The sequence below is a fragment of the Grampus griseus genome (assembly GCF_964374135.1).
Source record: "Grampus griseus genome assembly, chromosome: X".
NCBI lineage: Eukaryota > Metazoa > Chordata > Mammalia > Artiodactyla > Delphinidae > Grampus > Grampus griseus.
In genome coordinates, this window is record NC_138999.1 from 68064667 (window position 1) to 68087157 (window position 22491).

Below are 22491 nucleotides of genomic sequence, written 5' to 3' on the forward strand. Positions count from 1 at the left end.
CTCTCTCTTTTAAGTTCCTTGCACTCTTGGCTTTGTCATTCACTTGACTCCTCTCACCTGACCACCTTAGCTTCATATTTAAATACCATGTTATAATTGAAAATTTTAATATATCTATGTCTAATACCTCCCTCTAGATTGTAATTTTAGGAGGGAATCTGCTATTTTTCTTTAGACATTTTAAAGAACCTGATAAATTTCTTACATACTTAAGAGGCACCAAAGAAATATTGTTGAATAGCTATTAAATACAGTTTCAGACAATCATTTTAGATTTTAGTGCATCACAGTTGGAACCTCTGTTGATCTTCAATAAAGTGTTAGCTGAGAAAATGCAACAGGTTGATTATAAAACAAGACAAAGCCCCATCTTGATTAAATGTGTTGTTGTAGCTCAGCACTTTCATGAAAAAGACTCTTGTTTACTTGTTCAGTTTCTGTTCCAAATGATGAAAATTGACACATAGAGTCTTGTAACATTCTCAAGGAAATATTCATTTTTGTTAACTGTATGATGCTTATTAAGACAGGAAGTAGACTCAGGTCGTTTGGAATGACTTTCAACAAAGGCTAAAATTAAGAGAGGCTTGTAGATAATCGGGAAACACACCTTGCCACTACTCAAACTTTTGAGTTAATTGCACTTGAGGTTATTGCTATGTATCAGCTATCTTTTCTTCTTCATGATTAGATGTGAGCATTTCAGTGAAAAAAAGGAAAAGTTGGGTTGATAAAAGGATCTGTGAACTGAAAGCTCTTCAATCCACTTGTGAGACAACATTAACAACAAAATAATAGAGGGAAAACTATATATCTTCTGTTAAACCACAAATCTTGATCCATGTCTGAATTCATTTCTGCTAGTTCATTAACACATTTTTTGTTGAATATGATAAAAATAATAAAAGCTGTTTGTTCAACAATATAACTTCTTGTCCTTTGGGCCCTAGATTAAGAAGAAACAGCAAGATGTGCTTGGTTTCTTAGAAGCTAACAAAATAGGATTTGAAGAAAAAGATATTGCAGCCAATGAAGAGAATCGGAAGTGGATGAGAGAAAATGTACCTGAAAACAGTCGACCAGCCACAGGGTACCCCTTGCCACCTCAAATTTTCAATGAAAGCCAGTACCGTGGGGTAAGGAACCAATTAAAATTCTTGTTTTTTTTTAAAATGGATTGCCTCAAACCCATCCACTTTCTTTTACTCCCACCCCATATCTACATACAGTCATTTCTCCTGTTCATCCTCTACATCCATCCTAGGCAGCTAGGGTATTTTGCCTTCTACTAGAAGGCAAATGGATGAGTCATTCACCAAAAAATTATCTGTGAATGTATAAGTACAGACCAGAGCATTTATATTATTTCTGGTATGTCCATGAAGAAGCCACTGAAAACAGGTGAGCTGTTTTACTTATATAGATTAAAATTAGTTTAAAAAGAGGAATATCTCAGTTTCTGCTTCAAGGTAGTAAAACTTTTATTTGAGTATTATTAATGAATTTTCTTAAAATTTTGAGTTAGCTAATTGAACTAATGTATGGATGAAGGAAACAGGAGTAGAGTTTTTACTTTTTGACTGGTGCTTTCAAGTTTGTCATCTTGGTTAGCCTTCATTTAAACCATGAAGTAGTTCCCTTCAATGTTCATTCACTGTGTATTTAAGTAACATTTGTAGCCTGTGGCCACTCTAGGTACCGTGGCAAGTACAAGTATGTATAAAACAAAGCCTCTTTTCTTAAAGAGCTGATTGGGAGTGTTGTGTGGGTAGAATCAAACACACCTGAAACAGAGAGAGTGGTTATGAGGCCACATCCATGTGATGACATGGTACAGAAAGCATATGTAAGGGCTATAGGAATTTCCAGTAAAGAACTGTTTGCTTTGCTGTGTCCTCAGAGTTAGCATAATTGAGGAACAAATGTTTTTAGAGCCAGCAATCCAAATCTTCTAACTCATGTGTTTATATGGGAGTGAGAAGGAGAACACCTAGGGGAGGGTATGGCAAAATTGAGAAGTTCATTAGCATAAAATATTTTCTCTGTGAATTGAATTTGTCACTTCTGAGGAGGGGCCAGAAGATTTCTTCTGCTGCTGCAAACAGGGCCAATGTGTAAAGACATATTATGTAGATAAGGAAAAGACAATTAGGCTATTCATTTAGATGGTGAAACCTCAGTGCTTCTATATTTGAAATTTCTGCAAATTGTCAACTCTCAGGGGCTGAAACAGGCCTCAGAGGTCATCCAGTCCAATCTAAGCCAGCATATATTGTCTTAATCTCTCCTTTTTGAAGCAGGAATTTCAATTTGTTTGACTTTTTAAAAGAAACACATTTTGGGTTATAAGGGTGATGTTTGAGAAGCCAAATTTACCTGGTTTATTTCTCCCTCGGAAGCCATACTATAAGGGAATGGAGTATGTTATGGAAAAAAAGGCAAGTATCACTGAGAAATGGGAAGATGAAAAGGAAGGTGCAGGAGGTGAGATGCAAATCAAACAAATATTTGTTAATGGAAAAGGAATCCATTTTCTATTGAGTGCCTGCTGTGTGCCAGGCACTGAGTTAGGAGTTTCATAACAATAATTAAGATTTGTCCCTATACAGACGTTAGGGAGAAAAGTGTATAGCAACCGTTCATAGAAAGCATATTATATGTCAGCTATTGTGCTACATACTTTATGTGTACTATATTAATCAGTTCTCATACTAATCTCATGAGGTGTAGATATTGTTATTCCTGTTTCATAGATGAAGATATTGAGGCCTAGAAGAGGTTAACTAACTTCCTAAATCATACAATTATTAAGTGATGCAGCTAGAATTTAAACTTAGATCTGTCTTATTCTGAAGTTCTTACTCATTCTATTAAACCACTGTGCTGTTAATTTTCCTGTTTACTCAAAGATCCCATCTTCGTTCTTTTCTTGTTTCATTCTGTATTGTGGGAGGCTGACCTCAGCAAATTATATTTCCCAGTGTCCATTGCCAACTGGCTGCCTATTAGGTTTGGCCGGTAATAGGATGCACTGGTTGGATGAGTGGAGGGCAGGAGGAGAGGAAAAGCCAAGGTATCCCCCCTTTTTCTGGAGGTGTCCATGACAGTGGCTACATCTCCTTTGTGGTACCAGCTCTGTAATACTACCTTCTCCACTTTTCCCTTCAGCAGTAGCTGTGGTAGCAGCTTCCTGCTATTTCTAGTCTCTGGGCTGCCTCACCGTCTCCTGTCTGCCTTTCAGCTCTTTAATCTTTTGTAAGTGGTTCTTCATATTAAATTCCCTTGTTTAAACTGTCCCAAGGTTTCTCAACCTTGGCAATACTGATATGTTGGGTTTATGGGGGCTCCCTTGTGCATTGTAGAATGTTTAGCAGCATCCCTGGCTTCTATCCATGAGTGCTAGTAGCACCCTCCCAGTTGTGAAAAAACAAAAATGTTTCCAGATTTTGCGAGACATCCCTGGGGGAAAATTACCTCCTTTTTTAGAATCATTGAGCTATAGCTTAGGTTCTATTTCCAGATTAGGATGTAACTGAAACAATTACCCTGCCAACATAAATGAAGCTCTGCTATAAACGATACAAAATTTTTAAGGGTAATCTATGTTCTGAAAGAGCTTATGCTGTGTATATGAAGAACTAAAGCGCATTTTCATGAAATAATTAATATGATACAAATATATGGTAGAATACATTCTGGATTAATGTTATTGGAATCCCAAATATGTAAATAAAGTATATTTTCCTCAAGAGAATTCCTATAGAAGAAGCAGACTATGTTTTGTTTACTCTTGTATTCTTAGCACCAGGAACAGTGATTGGCATGTAGTAGGTGCTCAATACATATTTGTACAATAAATTAATTAATCCTGATTAATTGAGAAGATGATATTCTTTTCTCTCAGAGCTACAAATCTGTTTCTGTGTGCTAAGTTCAGGGCCAACAAATAATGTACTGTGATTCCCCAAACACCTGAAGCAGAGATAACTAGATTACCCTACATAGTATTTTATGATCAGATTTCAATGTATTTGAAGATCTACTTTCTTTCACATGAGTTTAAAGATTGACACAGACTGTTTTTATTGATTTGATTATAGTAAGAAATGTCTCTTGTATAACTGTTACGTTCTTTTAACTAGCATTTTGAGGTTACTTCCAAGTGGCTGAGTATAGATATGATGTATATTGCTTGTTTACCTTGAGTAACTTATAGGTCATGTGTCTCAGTATGGATTTTGTATCAAGATCCAGTTAGTTTCACTTTTGAATAGTGAGTTTAAAGAATATAGGAGGCTGGTCATAGATGCCTGTTGTTTATGATTTAATCCTTTGTCAACATCTAGGGTACACAAAAAGATGCTTTGAGACAATCCTTGAGGAGATCTCTGTGGCTCTAAACAATACTGACTGTGTTAAAAGAATCCCTAAATGAGAGAAATTCTGATGTTTCTTGAGTTAGGGGTCAGATTTAGGGTCATCAATGGCTTGAGAGGCTGTAAACTTTATACCTCCAGATCCTCCAAGTACCAGGAACTATATATGCTAGAAAAGAACCTTGTAATTGGTGATCTGTTGGTGAGGCAATCTCTACAGAAGCCAGCAAATTATGAGTTCATTTTACCTCTAATAACTCAGCCAAAATGCCAAGCTTATCTCTGTGTTTTTGCGTTTTTTTAGAGAAATTTTGAAACACTTTATTATTTTTTTAATTTTTAATTTTTTAAATTTTTTTGGCCATGCCATGAGGCATTTGGGATCCCCGACCAGGGATAGAAACTGTGCCCCCTGTATTGGAAGGGCAGAGTCTTAACCACTGGACCACCAGGGAAGTCCCTCTCTGTGTGTTTTAAGTCAAACAAACTAAGGCCAGGTATAGACAATGGCTGTGTTTTCTAAGTATATTTGCTATTTATTATATGTCATAGTCAAATGTAGGCAGTTCGGTTGTTACTTTTGGAGCATGCATGGTGGTTTAGAGGATGACAATGGGAAGCCCAACTGAATTTAGTCACGTGAAGCTTTTATTGGATCCACGGATTGTTTGCTCTTCCAGTCATATTTCATGAAAATCTCATACCCTTCCTCTGAACACAGCACAGATTTACTATTCTTATGGCCATGGGATAGCTAAAATCTGGTCTGCTGTAGGTTCTGAGGGCATCTCTACCTTAATGAATAATGCAAGAGAAATAATGGCAAACTGGAACAATAGCCTCCTCCCAAAAGTAAGCAACATCTTACTGGCAAATAGTTGGCTGCTTTGGGCTATGGAGAAAGCTGCTTGCCCTGAGGCAGATTTAAGTTCTATGCAGTATGAAATAAGTCCTTTTGCTATTTCTGTCTCACAGATCAGCATATCTTCTAACCCACATTAGTAGAGATCCAATGAGCCTTGACTCTTTACTACTTCTTCCAGAATTCTAGCATTATTGAAGTTAGCTAGCCTGTTTGCCTTCAAAGATATTGACCAGTCAGATAATTTTGAATTAATTTCCCCTTTTCTTTCCTTTGTTGGTTGTATATTGCTAATTCTTGTTGCCTTCTTTTATCAAGGACTATGATGCCTTCTTTGAAGCCAGAGAAAATAATGCAGTGTATGCCTTTTTAGGCTTGACAGCCCCACCTGGTTCAAAGGTATGATTCATTTTTCCCCTTCTTTATAGGCCATTTTATTGCTGCTGGGTTTTTTTAATCAGTAAGATTTGCACTTTATTAAGTACTCAGATTAAGCCAGAGGCAGTGCAACATAGCTAAAAGGAAATGTCCCTGCTCCGCATACACTTAATCCCTAGTAGGGAAGACAGATGTGCATAATTAAATACATAAAGTATGTGGATAGAAGGTAGGCCGAGTGACTTCCCTATCAAGCTGCCCAAGGCAGCAAATTTCTCATTGACCCATTCACAAATAAGTGGTTAACAATTTTAAAGACACCATTATTCCAGTTGCCATGTATGGTATTACGTGGACAGAAAGCATCTGAGTTCAAAGTAATCTTCTTGTCAGTATCTATTGTCCTTGTGTGACATCAAATGCTAGAGTCACCTATTCAAATTAACTAAGAGCATTTGAGTATCAAAACTCATCACTAAATTGCTGGCTGAATTTGGAGCTTTTCCCCTGCCAACAACAAATTAATTTTTCAAGTGGTGGTGTTCCCAGGGAAGATCATACAAAGAAAAATATAAAAAATTAAGTTGCCTGTTTAAAAAAATGTCGCAGAGCTATGGACTTTAAATATACGTTTGCCTTTTACCATATTTCTTCTCCACAAAGGCTGGTTTAATCAAAGTGTATGTCCCCTGCTCTATCATTTTACATTTTGTTCTCAGAAGCTAATTTTTGTTAAACAGATTCTTCTAACTCCAGCTCCTTCTCCAGTTTTGAGAGTCTGTGTTATTGTCTGTATTTTCACTAGAGACTGTTTAGAGGCATTGTTGTCTGAGTCACTATGAAATTCTGTTTTCTTGCCAAACTTTCTTTTCCCATGGATAAAATGTCTTATTTTAGGCTTTGTATAATTTAAGTTGTAGGAAATCTTAGGTAAGGCATTTTTATTTAAACAAGTTAGTAAAACCCAAGTTAAGTCATTGATTTCAGTGCATATTGGAGGAAGTATAAAAGGAAAGATAGTCTGTTTTCTGTGACTGATGACTCTCTTTCCTTCAGTGAAAAGTATGAGCCATTCATACATTTATTCATTCAATAAATATTTACTGAGTGTCAAACATTGACTTGATACTGATGATAGGGCAAATACGGAGAATACAACATAATCTCTACCTTCAAAGTGTTTGTAACCTAGTGAGGAACATGTATATGAATAATTATACAACAAATATGTCTACAAATAATTATGATATAGTATGGTAAATTTTGTATGGTTGGTATGAATAAAGTACAGTAAGCATCCAAAGGAAATAATCATAAATTACTACTAAGGAGTTTGGGGAAGGTTCCACAGAGGAATTGGCATTTGAGCTGTTACGGATTCTAAAACACTGAAGTAACACTAGGCGTCTTTCACAGTGGCTGCAATAGGAACCACTGCATTGAGAGGTACCTGCACCCAATGGTATGTTCAGGGAGCAGAGTATAATGCAACATGAATCTACTATAGAACATATTAAATAAGGGAGATGCATTAGGAGGTAATATTGGCTAGGTAGGGTGGGGCCAGATTATGAATACTGTGCTAGATACTTTCGGCTTTATTCTCTAGGCATCTAAAAGCCATGGTAGGGAATGAGAAAAGACAATGATGTGATTATCTTTGTATTTTAAGATGTGATTTGATCTATGTCTCAAGAAAATAAATTTGGCAGATGTGTGGATTGTGAAACATTGGAGAAATGAGATATTAGAGATGGGCTGACCCATTAGAGTGTTCCTTAAGAGTCCAGAAAAGCAATGGAGAAGGCCTAAAGTGGGACTGCAGTTACAGAAAGGAAAAGATGGATTTAGGAGACACAGAAAAATCACTTGTGATAGGATTTGGCAATTTATGAGATGTTTATGTATGGAAAGAACTGGGAAGGATTGAAGCTATCTCTGAGGCTTCTAACCTGGGTGATAGGGAAATGAAGCAAAAGTCATGGAGGAAACAGAAAAGTGAGTGATCCAAGGGAGGAGTTAGTCTTGGAAAAGAGAGGGCATGTAGTTTTCTTCTGAGACTGGATGGAATGAAGAGAGAAGGATAAAAATAGAAATTTTAATGTGTGGGGAGGTTAGGGAAGTTCACATTTGAAAATGTCTTATCTTTAATATGAGGTAAGAAGAATGATCATCTGCTAGGAGTGATGGGAAATTTGAGAATTGAAAAGATGCATTTGCTGAAAATAAGCTAAAGAGTAGGCGAAGATCATGAATGGAAGGATGGCTGAGCAAGATAAAATTCCCTGTTGAAGTTAGAGTTGATGAGCCCACAGTGGAACCAGTCAGCTTGTTTACAGTGTTTTTTTTTTTTTTTTCATCCTTGTTTAACCCTAGAAGTAGGAATAGAGTAAAAGGACAGCAGATGTTATCAAGGATTGAACTAGAGGGAGCTGATAGATCGGGATAAAGAAAAGAGGTCTGGAATTGACAGTGGAGTTGAAGGGTGGATTGGTAATAGGGAGATTTTGAATGTTAGTATTTAATAGGTTTTCCCCAAGATTAAAAGTGATAAATTTGATATCAGAAGGATGATTTTTCTATCCTTCAGCTCAGCTTTCAGAGTTTTCCCCTTTAATTTAATAGGACAATAAGTCTTCCAGAAAGAACTGGCTGAAAAGAAAGTATACGCAATAAGAAATACAACTAATTAACCCGCATTGGAAAAGTGCATTCATAATAAAAAGAAATGTGATAAAATGAGATACAATATTCATCTGTGAAGTTAACAAAGATAAAACAAAGTGATAATGCTCAGTGCTGAGAAGTGTGCATTAAAACATATTCTCTCATATATTACTGGTGATGATATAAATTGGTACTACTGTTTGAAAACCAAAATAGCAAATATATATCAAGGACCTCAAAAATGTTTATACTTCTTCATCCAGTAATTGTACTGGGTAGTAAGGCCTAATGAAATAATTCATACATGGAAAAGTCTTTATGGATAAAAAAATAAATCAAAATGTTATTTTTAATTTTAAAAAATTTGAAAACAAGTTAAATGTCTAAAAATAGGGTCAACAGAAATGATTTATCCACTGAGTGAACTCATGCTCTCATTAAAAAATGAGAGTTTGTGAAAAGATACATTATAATGAGCTACAGAACTGTTTTTACTGTGTAATTAGCATTCTATTGATAATTACATTTAAAATCTATGTACAGGACAAAAAGAGACTGAAAGGAACCATAGCTAATAATATGAATGTTTTTCTTTTTTCTCCATTTATTTATTTTCCAAATAATTAGAATATATTCTCTTTACATTTAAAAATTATTGAAAGCCAGTGCACTGGAAAGCTTGATTTAAAAGTACCCAATGGCAAATATTTCTATAAGGCAAGGAATACTCTGTAAGACAAATAATTTTTTTTTATTCTTTTGTATATTAGATGCAGTTAAACATGGTATATAAATATTTGCTCTTTACTCTTCTATTAATACAGAAGATAATTTCATAGCACTAGCATTTCTTATATTGCAGTATAGTTGATAGTTTTGATATGGAATAAAATAACTGATATATATATATATATTTTTTAACATCTTTATTGGGGTATAATTGCTTTACAATGGTGTGTTAGTTTCTGCTTTATAACAAAGTGAATCAGTTATACATATACATATGTTCCCATATGTCTTCCCTCTTGCATCTCCCTCCCTCCCACCTTCCCTATACCACCCCTCCGGGCTGTCACAAAGCACCGAGCCAATATCCCTGTGCCATGCGGCTGCTTCCCACTAGCTATCTACCTTACTACGTCTGTTAGTGTGTATATGTCCATGACTCTCTCTCGCCCTGTCACAGCTCACCCTTCCCCCTCCCCATAACCTCAAGTCCGTTCTCTAGTAGGTCTGCGTCTTTATTCCTGACTTACCCCTAGGTTCTTCATGACATTTTTTTTCTTAAATTCCATATATATGTGTTAGCATACGGTATTTGTCTTTTTCTTTCTGACTTACTTCACTCTGTATGACAGACTCTAGGTCTATCCACCTCATTACAAATAGCTCAATTTCGTTTCTTTTTATGGCTGAGTAATATTCCATTGTATATATGTGCCACATCTTCTTTATCCATTCATCCGATGATGGGCACTTAGGTTGTTTCCATCTCCGGGCTATTGTAAATAGAGCTGCAATGAACATTTTGGTACATGACTCTTTCTGAATTTTGGTTTTCTCAGGGTATATGCCCAGTAGTGGGATTGCTGGGTCATATGGTAGTTCTATTTGTAGTTTTCTAAGGAACCTCCATACTGTTCTCCATAGTGGCTGTACCAATTCACATTCCCACCAGCAGTGCAAGAGTGTTCCCTTTTCTCCACACCCTCTCCAGCATTTATTGTTTCTAGATTTTTTGATGTTGGCCATTCTGACTGATGTGAGATGATATCTTATTGTAGTTTTGATTTGCATTTCTCTAATGATTAATGATGTTGAGCATTCTTTCATGTGTTTGTTGGCAGTCTGTATCTCTTCTTTGGAGAAATGTCTATTTAGGTCTTCTGCCCATTTTTGGATTGGGTTGTTTGTTTTTTTGTTATTGAGCTGCATGAGCTGCTTGTAAATTTTGGAGATTAATCCTTTGTCGGTTGCTTCATTTGCAAATATTTTCTCCCATTCTGAGGGTTGTCTTTTGGTCTTGTTTATGGTTTCCTTTGCTGTGTAGAAGCTTTGAATTTTCATTAGGTCCCATTTGTTTATTTTTGTTTTTATTTCCATTACTCTAGGAGGTGGGTCAGAAAGGATCTTGCTGTGATTTATGTCATAGAGTGTTCTGTCTATGTTTTCCTCTAAGAGTTTGATAGTTTCTGGCCTTACATTTAGGTCTTTAATCCATTTTGAGCTTATTTTTGTGTATGGTGTTAGGGAGTGATCTAATCTCATACTTTTACATGTACCTGTCCAGTTTTCCCAGCACCAGTTACTGAAGAGGCTTTCCTTTCTCCACTGTACATTCCTGCCACCTTTATCAAATATAAGGTGTCCATATGTGCGTGGGTTTATCTCTGGGTTTTCTATCCTGTTCCATTGATCTATCTTTCTGTTTTTGTACCAGTACCATACTGTCTTGATTACTGTAGCTTTGTAGTATAGTCTGAAGTCAGGGAGCCTGATTCCCCAGCTCCTTTTTTCGTTCTCAAGATTGCTTTGGCTATTTGGGGTCTTTTGTGTTTCCATACAAATTGCGAAATTATTTGTTCTAGTTCTGTGAAAAATGCCAGTGGTAGTTTGATAGGGATTGCATTGAATCTATAGATTGCTTTGGGTAGTAGAGTCATTTTCACAATGTTGATTCTTCCAATCCAAGAACATGGTATATCTCTCCATCTATTTGTATCATCTTTAATTTCTTTCATCAGTGTCTTATAATTTTCTGCAAAGAGGTCTTTTGTCTCCTTAGGTAGGTTTATTCCTAGATATTTTATTCTTTTTGTTGCAATGGTAAATGGGAGTGTTTTCTTGATTTCACTTTCAGATTTTTCCTCATTAGTATATAGGAATGCCAGAGATTTCTGTGCATTAATTTTGTATCCTGCCACTTTACCAAATTCATTGATTAGCTCTAGTAGTTTTTTGGTAACATCTTTAGGATTCTCTATATATAGGATCATGTCATCTGCAAACAGTGACAGCTTTACTTCTTCTTTTCTGATTTGGATTCCTTTTATTTCCTTTTCTTCTCTGATTGCTGTGGCTAAAACTTCCAAAACTATGTTGAATAAGAGTGGTGAGAGTGGGCAATCTTGTATTTTTCCTGATCTTAGTGGAAATGCTTTCAGTTTTTCACCATTGAGGATGATATTTGCTGTGGGCTTGTCATATATGGCCTTTATTATGTTGAGGAAAGTTCCCTCTATGCCTACTTTCTGCAGGGTTTTTATCATAAATGGGTGTTGAATTTTATCAAAAGCTTTCTCTGCATCAATTGAGATGATCATATGGTTTTTCTCCTTCAATTTGTTAATATGGTTTATCACATTGATAGATTTGAGTATATTGAAGAATCCTTGCAATCCTGGAATAAACCCCACTTGATCATGGTGTATTATCCTTTTAATGTGCTGTTGGATTCTGTTTGCTAGTAGTTTGTTGAGGATTTTTGCATCTATGTTCATCAGTGATATTGGCCTGTAGTTTTCTTTCTTTGTGACGTCCTTGTCTGGTTTTGGTATCAAGGTGTTGGTGGCCTCGTAGAAGGAATTTGGGAGTGTTCCTCCCTCTGCTATATTTTGGAAGAGTTTGAGAAGGATAGGTGTTAGCTCTTCTCTAAATGTTTGATAGAATTCGCCTGTGAAGCCATCTGGTCCTGGGCTTTTGTTTGTTGGAAGATTTTTAATCACAGTTTCAATTTCAGTGCTTGTGATTGGTCTGTTCATATTTTCTATTTCTTCCTGATTCAGTCTTGGCAGGTTGTGCATTGTTAAGAATTTGTCCATTTCATCCAGATTGTCCATTTTATTGGCATAGAGTTGCTTGTAGTAATCTCTCATGATCTTTTTTATTTCTGCAGTGTCAGTTGTTACCTCTCCTTTTTCATTTCTAATTCTATTGATTTGAGTCTTCTCCCTTTTTTTCTTGATGAGTCTGGCTAGTGGTTTTTCTATTTTGATTATCTTCACAAAGAACCAGCTTTTAGTTTTATTGATCTTTGCTATTGTTTCCTTCATTTCTTTTTCATTTATTTCTGATCTGATTTTTATGATTTCTTTCCTTCTGCTAGCTTTGGGGATTTTTTGTTCTTCTTTCTCTAATTGCTTGAGGTGCAAGGTTAGGTTGTTTATTCGAGATGTTTCCTGCTTCTTAAGGTGGGCTTGTATTGCTATAAACTTCCCCCTTAGAACTGCTTTTGCTGCATCCCATAGGTTTTGGGTCCTCGTGTCTCCATTGTCATTTGTTTCTAGGTATTTTTTGATTTCCTCTTTGATTTCTTCAGTGATCACTTCATTATTAAGTAGTGTACTGTTTAGCCTCCATGTGTTTGTATTTTTTACAGATCTTTTCCTGTAATTGATATCTAGTCTCATGGCGTTGTGGTCAGAAAAGATACTTGATACAATTTCAATTTTCTTAAATTTACCAAGGCTTGATTTGTGACCCAAGATATGATCCATCCTGGAGAATGGTCCATGAGCACTTGAGAAAAATGTGTATTCTGTTGTTTTTGGATGGAGTGTCCTATAAATATCAATTAAGTCCATCTTTTTTAATGTATCATTTAAAGCTTGTGTTTCCTTATTTATTTTTATTTTGGATGATCTGTCCATGGGTGAAAGTGGGGTGTTTAAGTCCCCTACTATGAATGTGTTACTGTTGATTTCCCCTTTTATGGCTGTTAGTATTTGCCTTATGTATTGAGGTGCTCCTATGTTGGGTGCATAATTATTTACAATTGTTATATCTTCTTCTTGGATCGATCCCTTGATCATTATGTAGTGTCCTTCTTTGTCTCTTTTAATAGTCCTTATTTTAAAGTCTATTTTGTCTGATATGAGAATTGCTACTCCGGCTTTCTTTTGGTTTCCATTTGCATGGAATATCTTTTTCCATCCCCTTACTTTCAGTCTGTATGTGTCTCTAGATCTGAAGTGGGTCTCTTGTAGACAGCATATATAAGGGTCTTGTTTTTGTATCCATTTAGCCAATCTGTGTCTTTTGGTGGGACATTTAGTCCATTTACATTTAAAGTAATTATCGATATGTATGTTCCTATTCCCATTTTTTAAATTGTTTTGGGTTCGTTATTGTAGGTTTTTTCCTTCTCTTGTGTTTCTTGTCTAGAGAAGTTCCTTTAGCATTTGTTGTAAAGCTGGTTTGGTGGTGCTGAACTCTCTCAGCTTTTGCTTGTCTGTAAAGGTTTTAATTTCTCCATTAAATCTGAATGAGATCCTTGCTGGGTAGAGTAGTCTTGGCTGCAGGTTTTTCTCCTTCATCACTCTCAGTATGTCTTGCCACTCCCTTCTGGCTTGTAGGGTTTCTGCTGAGAGATCAGCTGTTAACATTATGGGGATTCCCTTATGTGTTATTTGTTGTTTTTCCCTTGCTGCTTTTAATATGCTTTCTTTGTATTTAATTTTTGACAGTTTGATTAATATGTGTCTTGGTGTATTTCTCCTTGTATTTATCCTGTATGGGACTCTCTGTGCTTCCTGGACTTGATTAACTATTTCCTTTCCCATATTAGGGAAGTTTTCAACTATAATCTCTTCAAATATTTTCTCAGTCCCTTTCTTTTTCTGTTCTTCTTCTGGAATCCCTATAATTCGAATGTTGGTGCGTTTAATGTTGTCCCAGAGGTCTCTGAGACTGTCCTCAGTTCTTTTCATTCTTTTTTCTTTCTTTTGCTCTGCAGTAGTTATTTCCACTATTTTATCTTCCAGGTCACTTATCCGTTCTTCTGCCTCAGTTATTCTGCTATTGATCCCATCTAGAGGACTTCTAATTTCATTTATTGTGTTGTTCATCATTGCTTGTTTCATCTTTATTTCTTCTAGGTCCTTGTTAACTGTTTCTTGCATTTTGTCCATTCTATTTCCAAGATTTCGGATCATCCTTACTATCATTATTCTGAATTCTTTTTCAGGTAGACTGCCTATTTCCTCTTCATTTGTTAGGTCTGGTGCATTTTTATCTTGCTCCTTTATCTGCTGTGTGTTTTTCTGTCTTCTCATTTTGCTTATCTTACTGTGTTTGGGGTCTCCTTTTTGCAGACTGCAGGTTCGTAGTTCCCGCTGTTTTTTATGTCTGTCTCCAATGGCTAAGGTTGGTTCAGTGGGTTGTGTAGGCTTCCTGGTGGAGGGGACTAGTGCCTGTGTTGTGGTGGATGAGGCTGGATCTTGTCTCTCTAGTGGGCAGGTTCACATCTGGTGGTGTGTTTTGGGGTGTCTGTGGCCTTATTATGATTTTAGGCAGCCTCTCTGCTAATGGGTGGGGTTGTGTTCCTGTTTTGCTAGTTGTTTGGCATAGGTTGTCCAGCACTGTGGCTTGCTGGTCATTGAGTGAAGCTGAGTGCTGGTGTTAAGATGGAAGTCTCTGGGAGATTTTTGCCGTTTGATATTATGTGGAGCTGGGAGGTCTCTTGTTGACCAGTGTCCTGAAGTTGGCTCTCCTACCTCAGAGGCAGAAACCTGACTCCTGGCCGGAGCACCAAGAGCCTTTCATCCACACAGCTCAGAATAAAAGGGAGAAAAAGTAGAGAGAATTATTATAAGTATGAGGAAAGAAAGAAGGAAAGGAGGGAAGGAAGGAAGGAAGGAAGGAAGGAAGGAAGGAAGGAAGGAAGGAAGGAAGGAAGGAAGAAAGAAAGAAAGAAGGAAAGAAGGAAAGAAGGGAGGGACAGAGGGAGGGAGGAAGGAAGGAAGGAAGGAAAGAAGGAAAAAAGACAGAAAGAAAGAAGATACAGTAAAAATAAAATAAAGTATAATAAAGTTATTGAATTAAAAAATTCTTATTTAGAAAAAAAAAAAATAGGGACGGATAGAACCTTAGGACAAATGTTGGAAGCAAAGCTATACAGACAAAATCTTACACAGAAGCATACACATACACCCTCACTAAAAGAGGTAAAAGGGGAAAAATCATAAATCTTGCTGTCAGAGACCACCTCCTCAATTTGGGATGATTCGTTGTCTAAAGGAGGGAAGGAAGGAAGGAAAGAAAGAAAGAAAGAAAGAACGAAGGTAAAATATAATAACGTTATTAAAATTAAAATTAATTATTAAGAAAAAAATTTAAAAAAAACCATGGACGGATAGAACCCTAGGACAAATGGTGGAAGCAAGACTATACAGAGAAGATCTCACACAGAAACATACACATATACATTCACAAAAAGAGGAAAGGGGAAAAAAATATCATAGATCTTGCTCCCAAAGTCCACTTCCTTAATTTGGGATGATTGGTTGTCTATTCAGGTATTCCACAGATGCAGGGTATATCAAGTTGATTGTGGAGCTTTAATCCGCTGCTTCTGAGGCTGCTGGAAGAGATTTCCCTTTCTCTTCTTTGTTCTCACAGCTCACAGGGGCTCAGCTTTGGATTTGGCCCTGCCTCTGCGTGTAGGTCGCTCTAGGGCGTCTGTTTTTTGCTCAGATAGGACGGGGTTAAAGGAGCCGCTGATTCGGGGGCTCTGGCGCACTCAGGCCTGCGGGGAGGGAGGGGCACAGAGTGCGGGGCGGGCCTGCGGCGGCAAAGGCCGACGTGACTTTGCACCAGCCTGAGGCCCGCCATGCGTTCTCCCGGGGAAGTTGTCCCTGGATCCCGGGAACCTGGCAGTGGCTGGCTGCACAGGCTCCACGGAAGAGGGGTGTGGAGAGTGACCTGTGCTCGCACACAGGCCCCTTGGTGGCGGCAGCAGCAGCCTTAGCGTCTCCCGCCCGTCTCTGGGATCCGCGCTTTTAGCCACGGCTCGCGCCCGTCTCTGGGGTTCGTGCTTTTAGCCGCGGCTCGCGCCCGTCTCTGGAGTTCCTTTAAGCAGCGTTCTTAAACCCCTCTCCTCACGCACCAGGAAACAAAGAGGGAAGAAAAAGTCTCTTGCCTCTTCGGCAGGTGCAGACTTTTCCTCGGACTCCCTCCCGGCTAGCCGTGGTGCACTAACCCCTTCAGGCTATGTTCAAGCCGCCAACCCCAGTCCTCTCCCAGCGCTCCGTCCGAAACCGAAACCCGAGCCTCAGAGCCTCAGCTCGCAGCCCCGCCTGCCCCAGCGGGTGAGCAGACAAGCCTCTCGGGCTGGTGAGTGCCGGTCGGCACCAATTCTCTGTGCGGGAATCTCCCCGCTTTGCCCTCCGCACCCGTTGCTGTGCACTCCTCCGCGGCTTTGAAGCTCCCCCCTCCGCCTCCCGCAGACTCCGCCCGCGAAGGGGCTTCCTAGTGTGTGGAAACTTTTCCTCCTTCACAGCTCCCTCCCACTGGTGCAGGTGCCGTCCCTATTCTTTTGTCTCTGTTTTTTTTTTTTTTCTTTTGCCCTACCCAGGTACGTGGGGAGTTTCTTGCCTTTTGGGAGGTCTGAGGTCTTCTGCCAGCCTTCAGTAGGTGTTCTGTAGGAGTTGTTCCACGTGTAGATGTATTTCTGGTGTATCTGTGGGGAGGAAGGTGATCTCCGCGTCTTACTCTTCCGCCATCTTCCTCTCCATTCTCTAACTGATATATTTTTACTAAAAAATAAAAATCCAGTGATATTCATGTTGAGAGGAATACCACTCCTCTGGAAAAGCCGTGTTCACTAGTAGGTTGAGGGTATAGAACATGCTGGTTAAAGAAGTGTTCTTATTGGCTTTGGTTAAACCACCTAGCTTTAGGGAGGGGCCATGAAAATCTGCTTCTGCTGTGAGATTTGAAGCATTCCTATTTCCAGTAAGCCCATCCCATTTTATTGCATCTCCAAGAGAAACTGTATGTTAATAACACTTAGCTGTGGTGTTGGTCTTAGTGACTAGGCAGAAAGTGGAAAGGAAAACGTTAGGAAAGAAGTCTGGATACCTGCAATGGACTAAGCATTGAGCTACACAGTTCACATTCATCTCATTTTATCTTTACTTCGTCCTTATGAGCTAGGTGTCCTCAATACCATTTTACAGAGGAGGAAACTAATGATTAGATAATTTAAGTAATTTGTCCAAGGCTACATAATAATTCAGTAGCAGATATGGAATTTGAACCCGGGATTATCTAACTCAAAACCAATGCATTTATAGAATGATGTATATAGTGGGAGTAGAGGGTGAGAACACATCATATGCCTGTTTCTAGAGCTCTCTGGTTGATTAAATAACTCATGATACTATAAATACTGACTACTTACTTTTAGATAATAATAAAGCTTGTAGCACAATTTACATATTTGATGAATAAAACACAATTAGAAAAGTAAATAATTTAAATATGATGTATTCTTAAATACAAATTACAAAGAAGTTTGAATTGCCTTTTGTTTTGGATTTTTATGCTAGTAATTTCTTCCATTAAAAAGGATAAGTGAGAGCTAAGGAATTTATGACAAATTACAACAAAGATTGATAAGTGTAACTTTAGGGAACTAGGCTGTCTCCAAAATACTAGTTACTCAGAGGCATTACGTGCTCATAAGAAGAAGGACTTCACATTATCATGTGTTCACATTTTTATACCACTGCTTCCCCACCTATATATGCTATGCTATTGAGGGGTTTTATTTATTTTTATTTTTTATATTAATTAATTAATTTATTTATTTTTAGCTGTGTTGAGTCTTCGTTTTGGTGCACAGGATTCTCACTGTGGTGGCTTCTCTGATTGCGGAGCATGGGCTCTAGGCATGCGGGCTTCAGTAGTTGTGGCACGTGGGCTCAGTAGTTGTGGCTTGCGGGCTCTAGAGCACAGGCTCGGTAGTTGTTGCGCATGGGCTTAGTTGCTCCACGGCATGTGGGGTGTTCCTGGACCAGGACTCGGACCCGTGTCCCCTGCATTAGCAGGCGGATTCTTAACCGCTGTGCCACCAGGAAAGCCCCACTGAGGGGTTTTAGTATAAAATTCACTGTGCTGTGTGAGGAAGTTTTTGGAAGCTTGTTCTATAAAATGAAACAAAATACATAATGTGGGTCTAAGATATATTCATTTAGACAGCCAAACACCATGTTAGAAATTTCAAAAGAGCTTAGGGAAGTTTGTTTTTGGTTTTTGACTAAGAGTTTTGGAAGGTGAGTCAGTAGTGTATTACATATGTTTTGTTAAGGATGTATTAAGAATGAATTACACTGTCCTCTGGTTTCCTTCTTTCTATCATTTCTACCTCTCTCTCTTTTTTTTTTTTTGGTAAAAATATAGCATCTTTTTGTTTGTTTGTTTTTTCCCCTTCTTCTGGGGTTAGCATTAGAGGCTTATTTTGGAATATGCAGCTGCTGTCACTCCTCCTGAGACTGTCAAGTACTCAATTAGTGACAGATGTTTAGAGTGACATTGTCTAGCATACATGATTTCTACAGCTCAAGTCTGAGGTTTCTTTCACCAGAGTCACTCTTGCCACCCATCCTTATTTCCAGAAACTTTCCTTGACGTGTATTTTGTGTCAAGTACTATGTTAAGTGCGAGAGCACACCTATAAGTCAGAGTTCCTATGCTAGAAGTACTCACCATCCACAGGAATAGAAACACAACCTTACCTCTTCGAGCCTACTGCCATGAAATTTAAAAGCAACAATACTTTGGCAAATAACACATTTTCTAAGTAGCTTAATCCTTAAACAAAACTCACGTGACTGTAACTATAGGTGACAATGTTTTTGAACACTTAATTTTTGTGAAAAATCATTCAAAATGGAACTTAGCTACTTTTAAATAAAATGTCAACTATAATTGTAAATCACTTACTTTTATGGAATTATAGACAGTCCTCTATGACATCTGTTTCTAGGCAGAAGTTTCTATTTTTTAATTTTTCTATTAAGAATTTTTAAGCAGTCTTTTCTGGCGGCTATTTTTCTGATTTTGAATATTCTTAGCAATTTGAGGTAATATAGTCTAACCAAAATACACACGGATGCCTGCTTTGTGATATTTAAATCTGTGTTGTTTGTTTTTCATTTCAGGAAGCAGAAGCTCAGGCAAAGCAGCAAGCATGAACCTTAAACATTCTGCCTTAAGCATCCTGACAAAGGAGTCTCCACTGCTTTTTATAAAATAGCAAAATTATCTTGGCTTCAAAAGAAATAGGCTTAATGTTGAAATAATAGATAGTTGTTGTTTTCACATGCAAACAATCAAAATGAATACATAATTAAAATGTGAACATTATGATGAGGAGAATGGGAGATGAACTTAAAATTTTAAGAGGTGTCATGGAATAGTATTGTTGTCTGCTAGGGCATTTTATGTACTTCAGTGATTTTAAAAAGCAAACACCTGTTCCCTTTTTTGATATTATTATTGCAGCTTAAGTATATCTGTAACTCTACATTAAGTAACTTTAAAAGATGAGTGAGAAAGAAAGAATCTCTCTTGTTCCCAAATTGCCTCAATTTTAGTGAACAAAAATATGTACCTTTTTGATGTGAAATTATTGTGATTAAAAAGTAGTTGCAGATAATGTTTATGATATGTCAGACATTGTAATTTCTGATGGTAATTATAACATTTACATTCTTTTGTAGTTAAAACTTCTATGTACTGAACCACAGGTTTTCTAGGCTTCTAAATGTAACCTTTCATTGCATGTTTCAGTGATCGGAACAGATGACCTCCCACCAAAATAAAGATGTATTCAGTTGACAAATTTCTTGCTTAACTACACAGCTATGATGCAATCATGTTACTAAGTTGCTTGCCCCAGTGAAATATGCATATGTATGCTATGGAAGTATGATGGCAAATAAGTTAAAAACGGCATCCTTTTGCAAAGAGTTCAGACTTTTTTTTTTTTTTTTTTTTTTTTGTGGTACATGGGCCTCTCACTGTTGTGGCCTCTCCCGTTGCGGAGCACAGGCTCCAGACGCGCAGGCTCAGTGGCCATGGCTCATGGGCCTAGCCACTCTGCGGCATGTGGGATCTTCCCGGACCGGGGCACGAACCCATGTTCCCTGCATCGGCAGGCGGACTCTCAATCACTGCACCACCAGGGAAGCCCCAGAGCTCAGACTTTTAATTAAATATTTTAAAATAGGTTGGAACTCATTTTTCCCCTTTTAAAACCACTTGTGATCACGAATGCCACTATCTCTCAGATATTTGATCTTTTGGTTTCAGCTTAGGCATATATTGTATGAGTACATTAATCTAAGCAGAGAAAATCTTTTCTATGCCTCTATTCTAGTGAATAGCGTAAGTATCAGATAAAAGGATCAATTTAAAAAATGTTAATTTTGAAAACTTCTAAGAAGATAAGAAACATTATGGCCTAAATCACCCAGAAGACACATATATTGTACTTTAGTTCCACATTAATATTGTACTTTAGTTTCACATTACTAAAAGCAAACACCTTTTACTTTAAATTACTTTATCATATCATTTGATGTATGCAAGTCTGTGCTCTTTGCCAAAATCAATATACAATGAAGACATGGCTTTGTTTACTGAGATTCAAACATGATGCAATGCTTTAAAATAAACTCAGTACTGTCAGAAACATAATTTTTGTGTTCGTGTTCATGGAGTTTCTAAATAGTGTAATAATAATTTTAGAAGGGTAATATATTTTTTAGATGGTGGGGAAGGAGAAAAGAGAAAATAATAGAAAGAAAACAATTTGAATAAACTTTCTAAATTTCCTATTTAGGACTCTGAATTTTGCAATACACACTAGAATCAAACAACTAATCCATTTTTTTGTGTACAAAAATATGCTATGGAGAACTCTAAAGTAAACAAGGTATCTTGTAATAAATTCTGGAAAATGCTAAAACATTTTTCAATATTTTCTCCTGAGCTATATCAAATGCAGATGATGATACTTGCAATATTTTATGTGGGCATTTTTACTTTAATATCAAATAAGTTAACACTGTCAAAAATAGACATTCTTTAAAAACAGATGACATTTTTGAGATGTGTATATCTACTAGACTATACCTTACAATTAGCATATATGTATATTTAAAGTAAAATGTTTTATTGAGTCTTGCCAAATTGAAATCTTTCTTTTTGTCAGCTGAATACTATATGTCCTGTAGATACAAGAAAAGCAAGTGAAATTCTGAATATTAGAGAGCTGCCTTCAAGGCTATGCTGAGGCCCCCCCCCCACTTTGTAAAATTTTTATTTTATTTATTCATTTTTTGTCTGTGTTGGGTCTTCATTGCTGCACATGGGCTTTCTCTAGTTGTGAGCGGGGGCTACTCTTTGTTGTGGTGCACGGGCTTCTCATTGCAGTGGCTTCTCTTGTTGCAGAGCACAGGCTCTAGGTGTGTGGGCTTCAGTAGTTGTGGCTCATGGGCTCTAGAGCGCAGGCTCAGTAGTTGTGGCACGTGGGCTTAGTTGCTCTGCAGCATGTGGGATCTTCCCGGACCAGGGATCAAACCTGTGTCCCCTGCATTGGCAGGTAGATTCTTATCCACTGCGCCACCAGGGAAGACCCTGAGGCCTCTTTTAAGAAGGACTAAAGATGTTGCACTGTCCTAAAGACACACTAAACTCCAAGAGATAGTAGGAAGCTGCAATAACTAAGCCAGTGAAACCAGTACACAAGCCTGAAAGCAAAGCAGCGGGAAGGTGGGGTTTGGGTCTCTGGTATTCCATGAGCAACAGAGCCCCTGCTTTCCTAGATTGCTCTTGATTCAACTTTCTGAGGTTGGGAGTGTATACTCATTTTCTGAGATACCTACTCCCCAAAGTCTCCACCTCCATCGGTGTGCTGGTCTGCTCTGTTCCCTCCAATTACCAAGCAGCACACTAAGCAGGGTAGTAGCATGGTTCCCCACTGTTAAAGCTCTCTTGGTTTCCAGAACCAAGAAACAAGAAGCTTTAGAAACAGCTTCATTAGTAGTAGTAGTAGTAGTATTTAGGGAACAATATATAACCATCTACTTGTATGTATGAAATTAAACCAATATAGATACAGATGTGTGTGTGTGTATGTATATGTGTGTATATATATATATATATGTATATGTGTATATATATATATATATATATATATATATATATATATATATATATTCACACAGCACCATCTACTATGACTCTTGGGGTATGTTAGGGAGTTAAGCAGGATTGCAAAATTCTTTTTGCTCTACTAAGGTTTTCCAGAAATGCCTATAAGGGAAGAGGTTTTTGGAAGCAGGGAGAAAAATTCCTAACTTCCTCCTGACAGGCAGGAACCCCAGGATTGAATGGAATTCCTTGTATCACGTGACTATT

The 22491-nt window shown here is 37.6% G+C and overlaps 1 protein-coding gene across 1 annotated transcript in view; it reads left to right on the forward strand.

Annotated features, from left to right (window-relative positions):
* Positions 1–20744, forward strand: part of SH3BGRL (SH3 domain binding glutamate rich protein like) — a 91385-nt gene extending 70641 nt beyond the window's left edge. The window contains exons 2-4 of the mRNA XM_082681681.1: positions 951–1136; positions 5557–5637; positions 19227–20744. Of these exons, the coding sequence (XP_082537807.1) occupies positions 951–1136; positions 5557–5637; positions 19227–19259 (300 nt within the window). The 3' untranslated portion in view covers positions 19260–20744. The remainder of the gene's footprint in view (positions 1–950; positions 1137–5556; positions 5638–19226) is intronic.
* The last annotated feature ends 1747 nt before the right edge of the window (positions 20745–22491 follow it).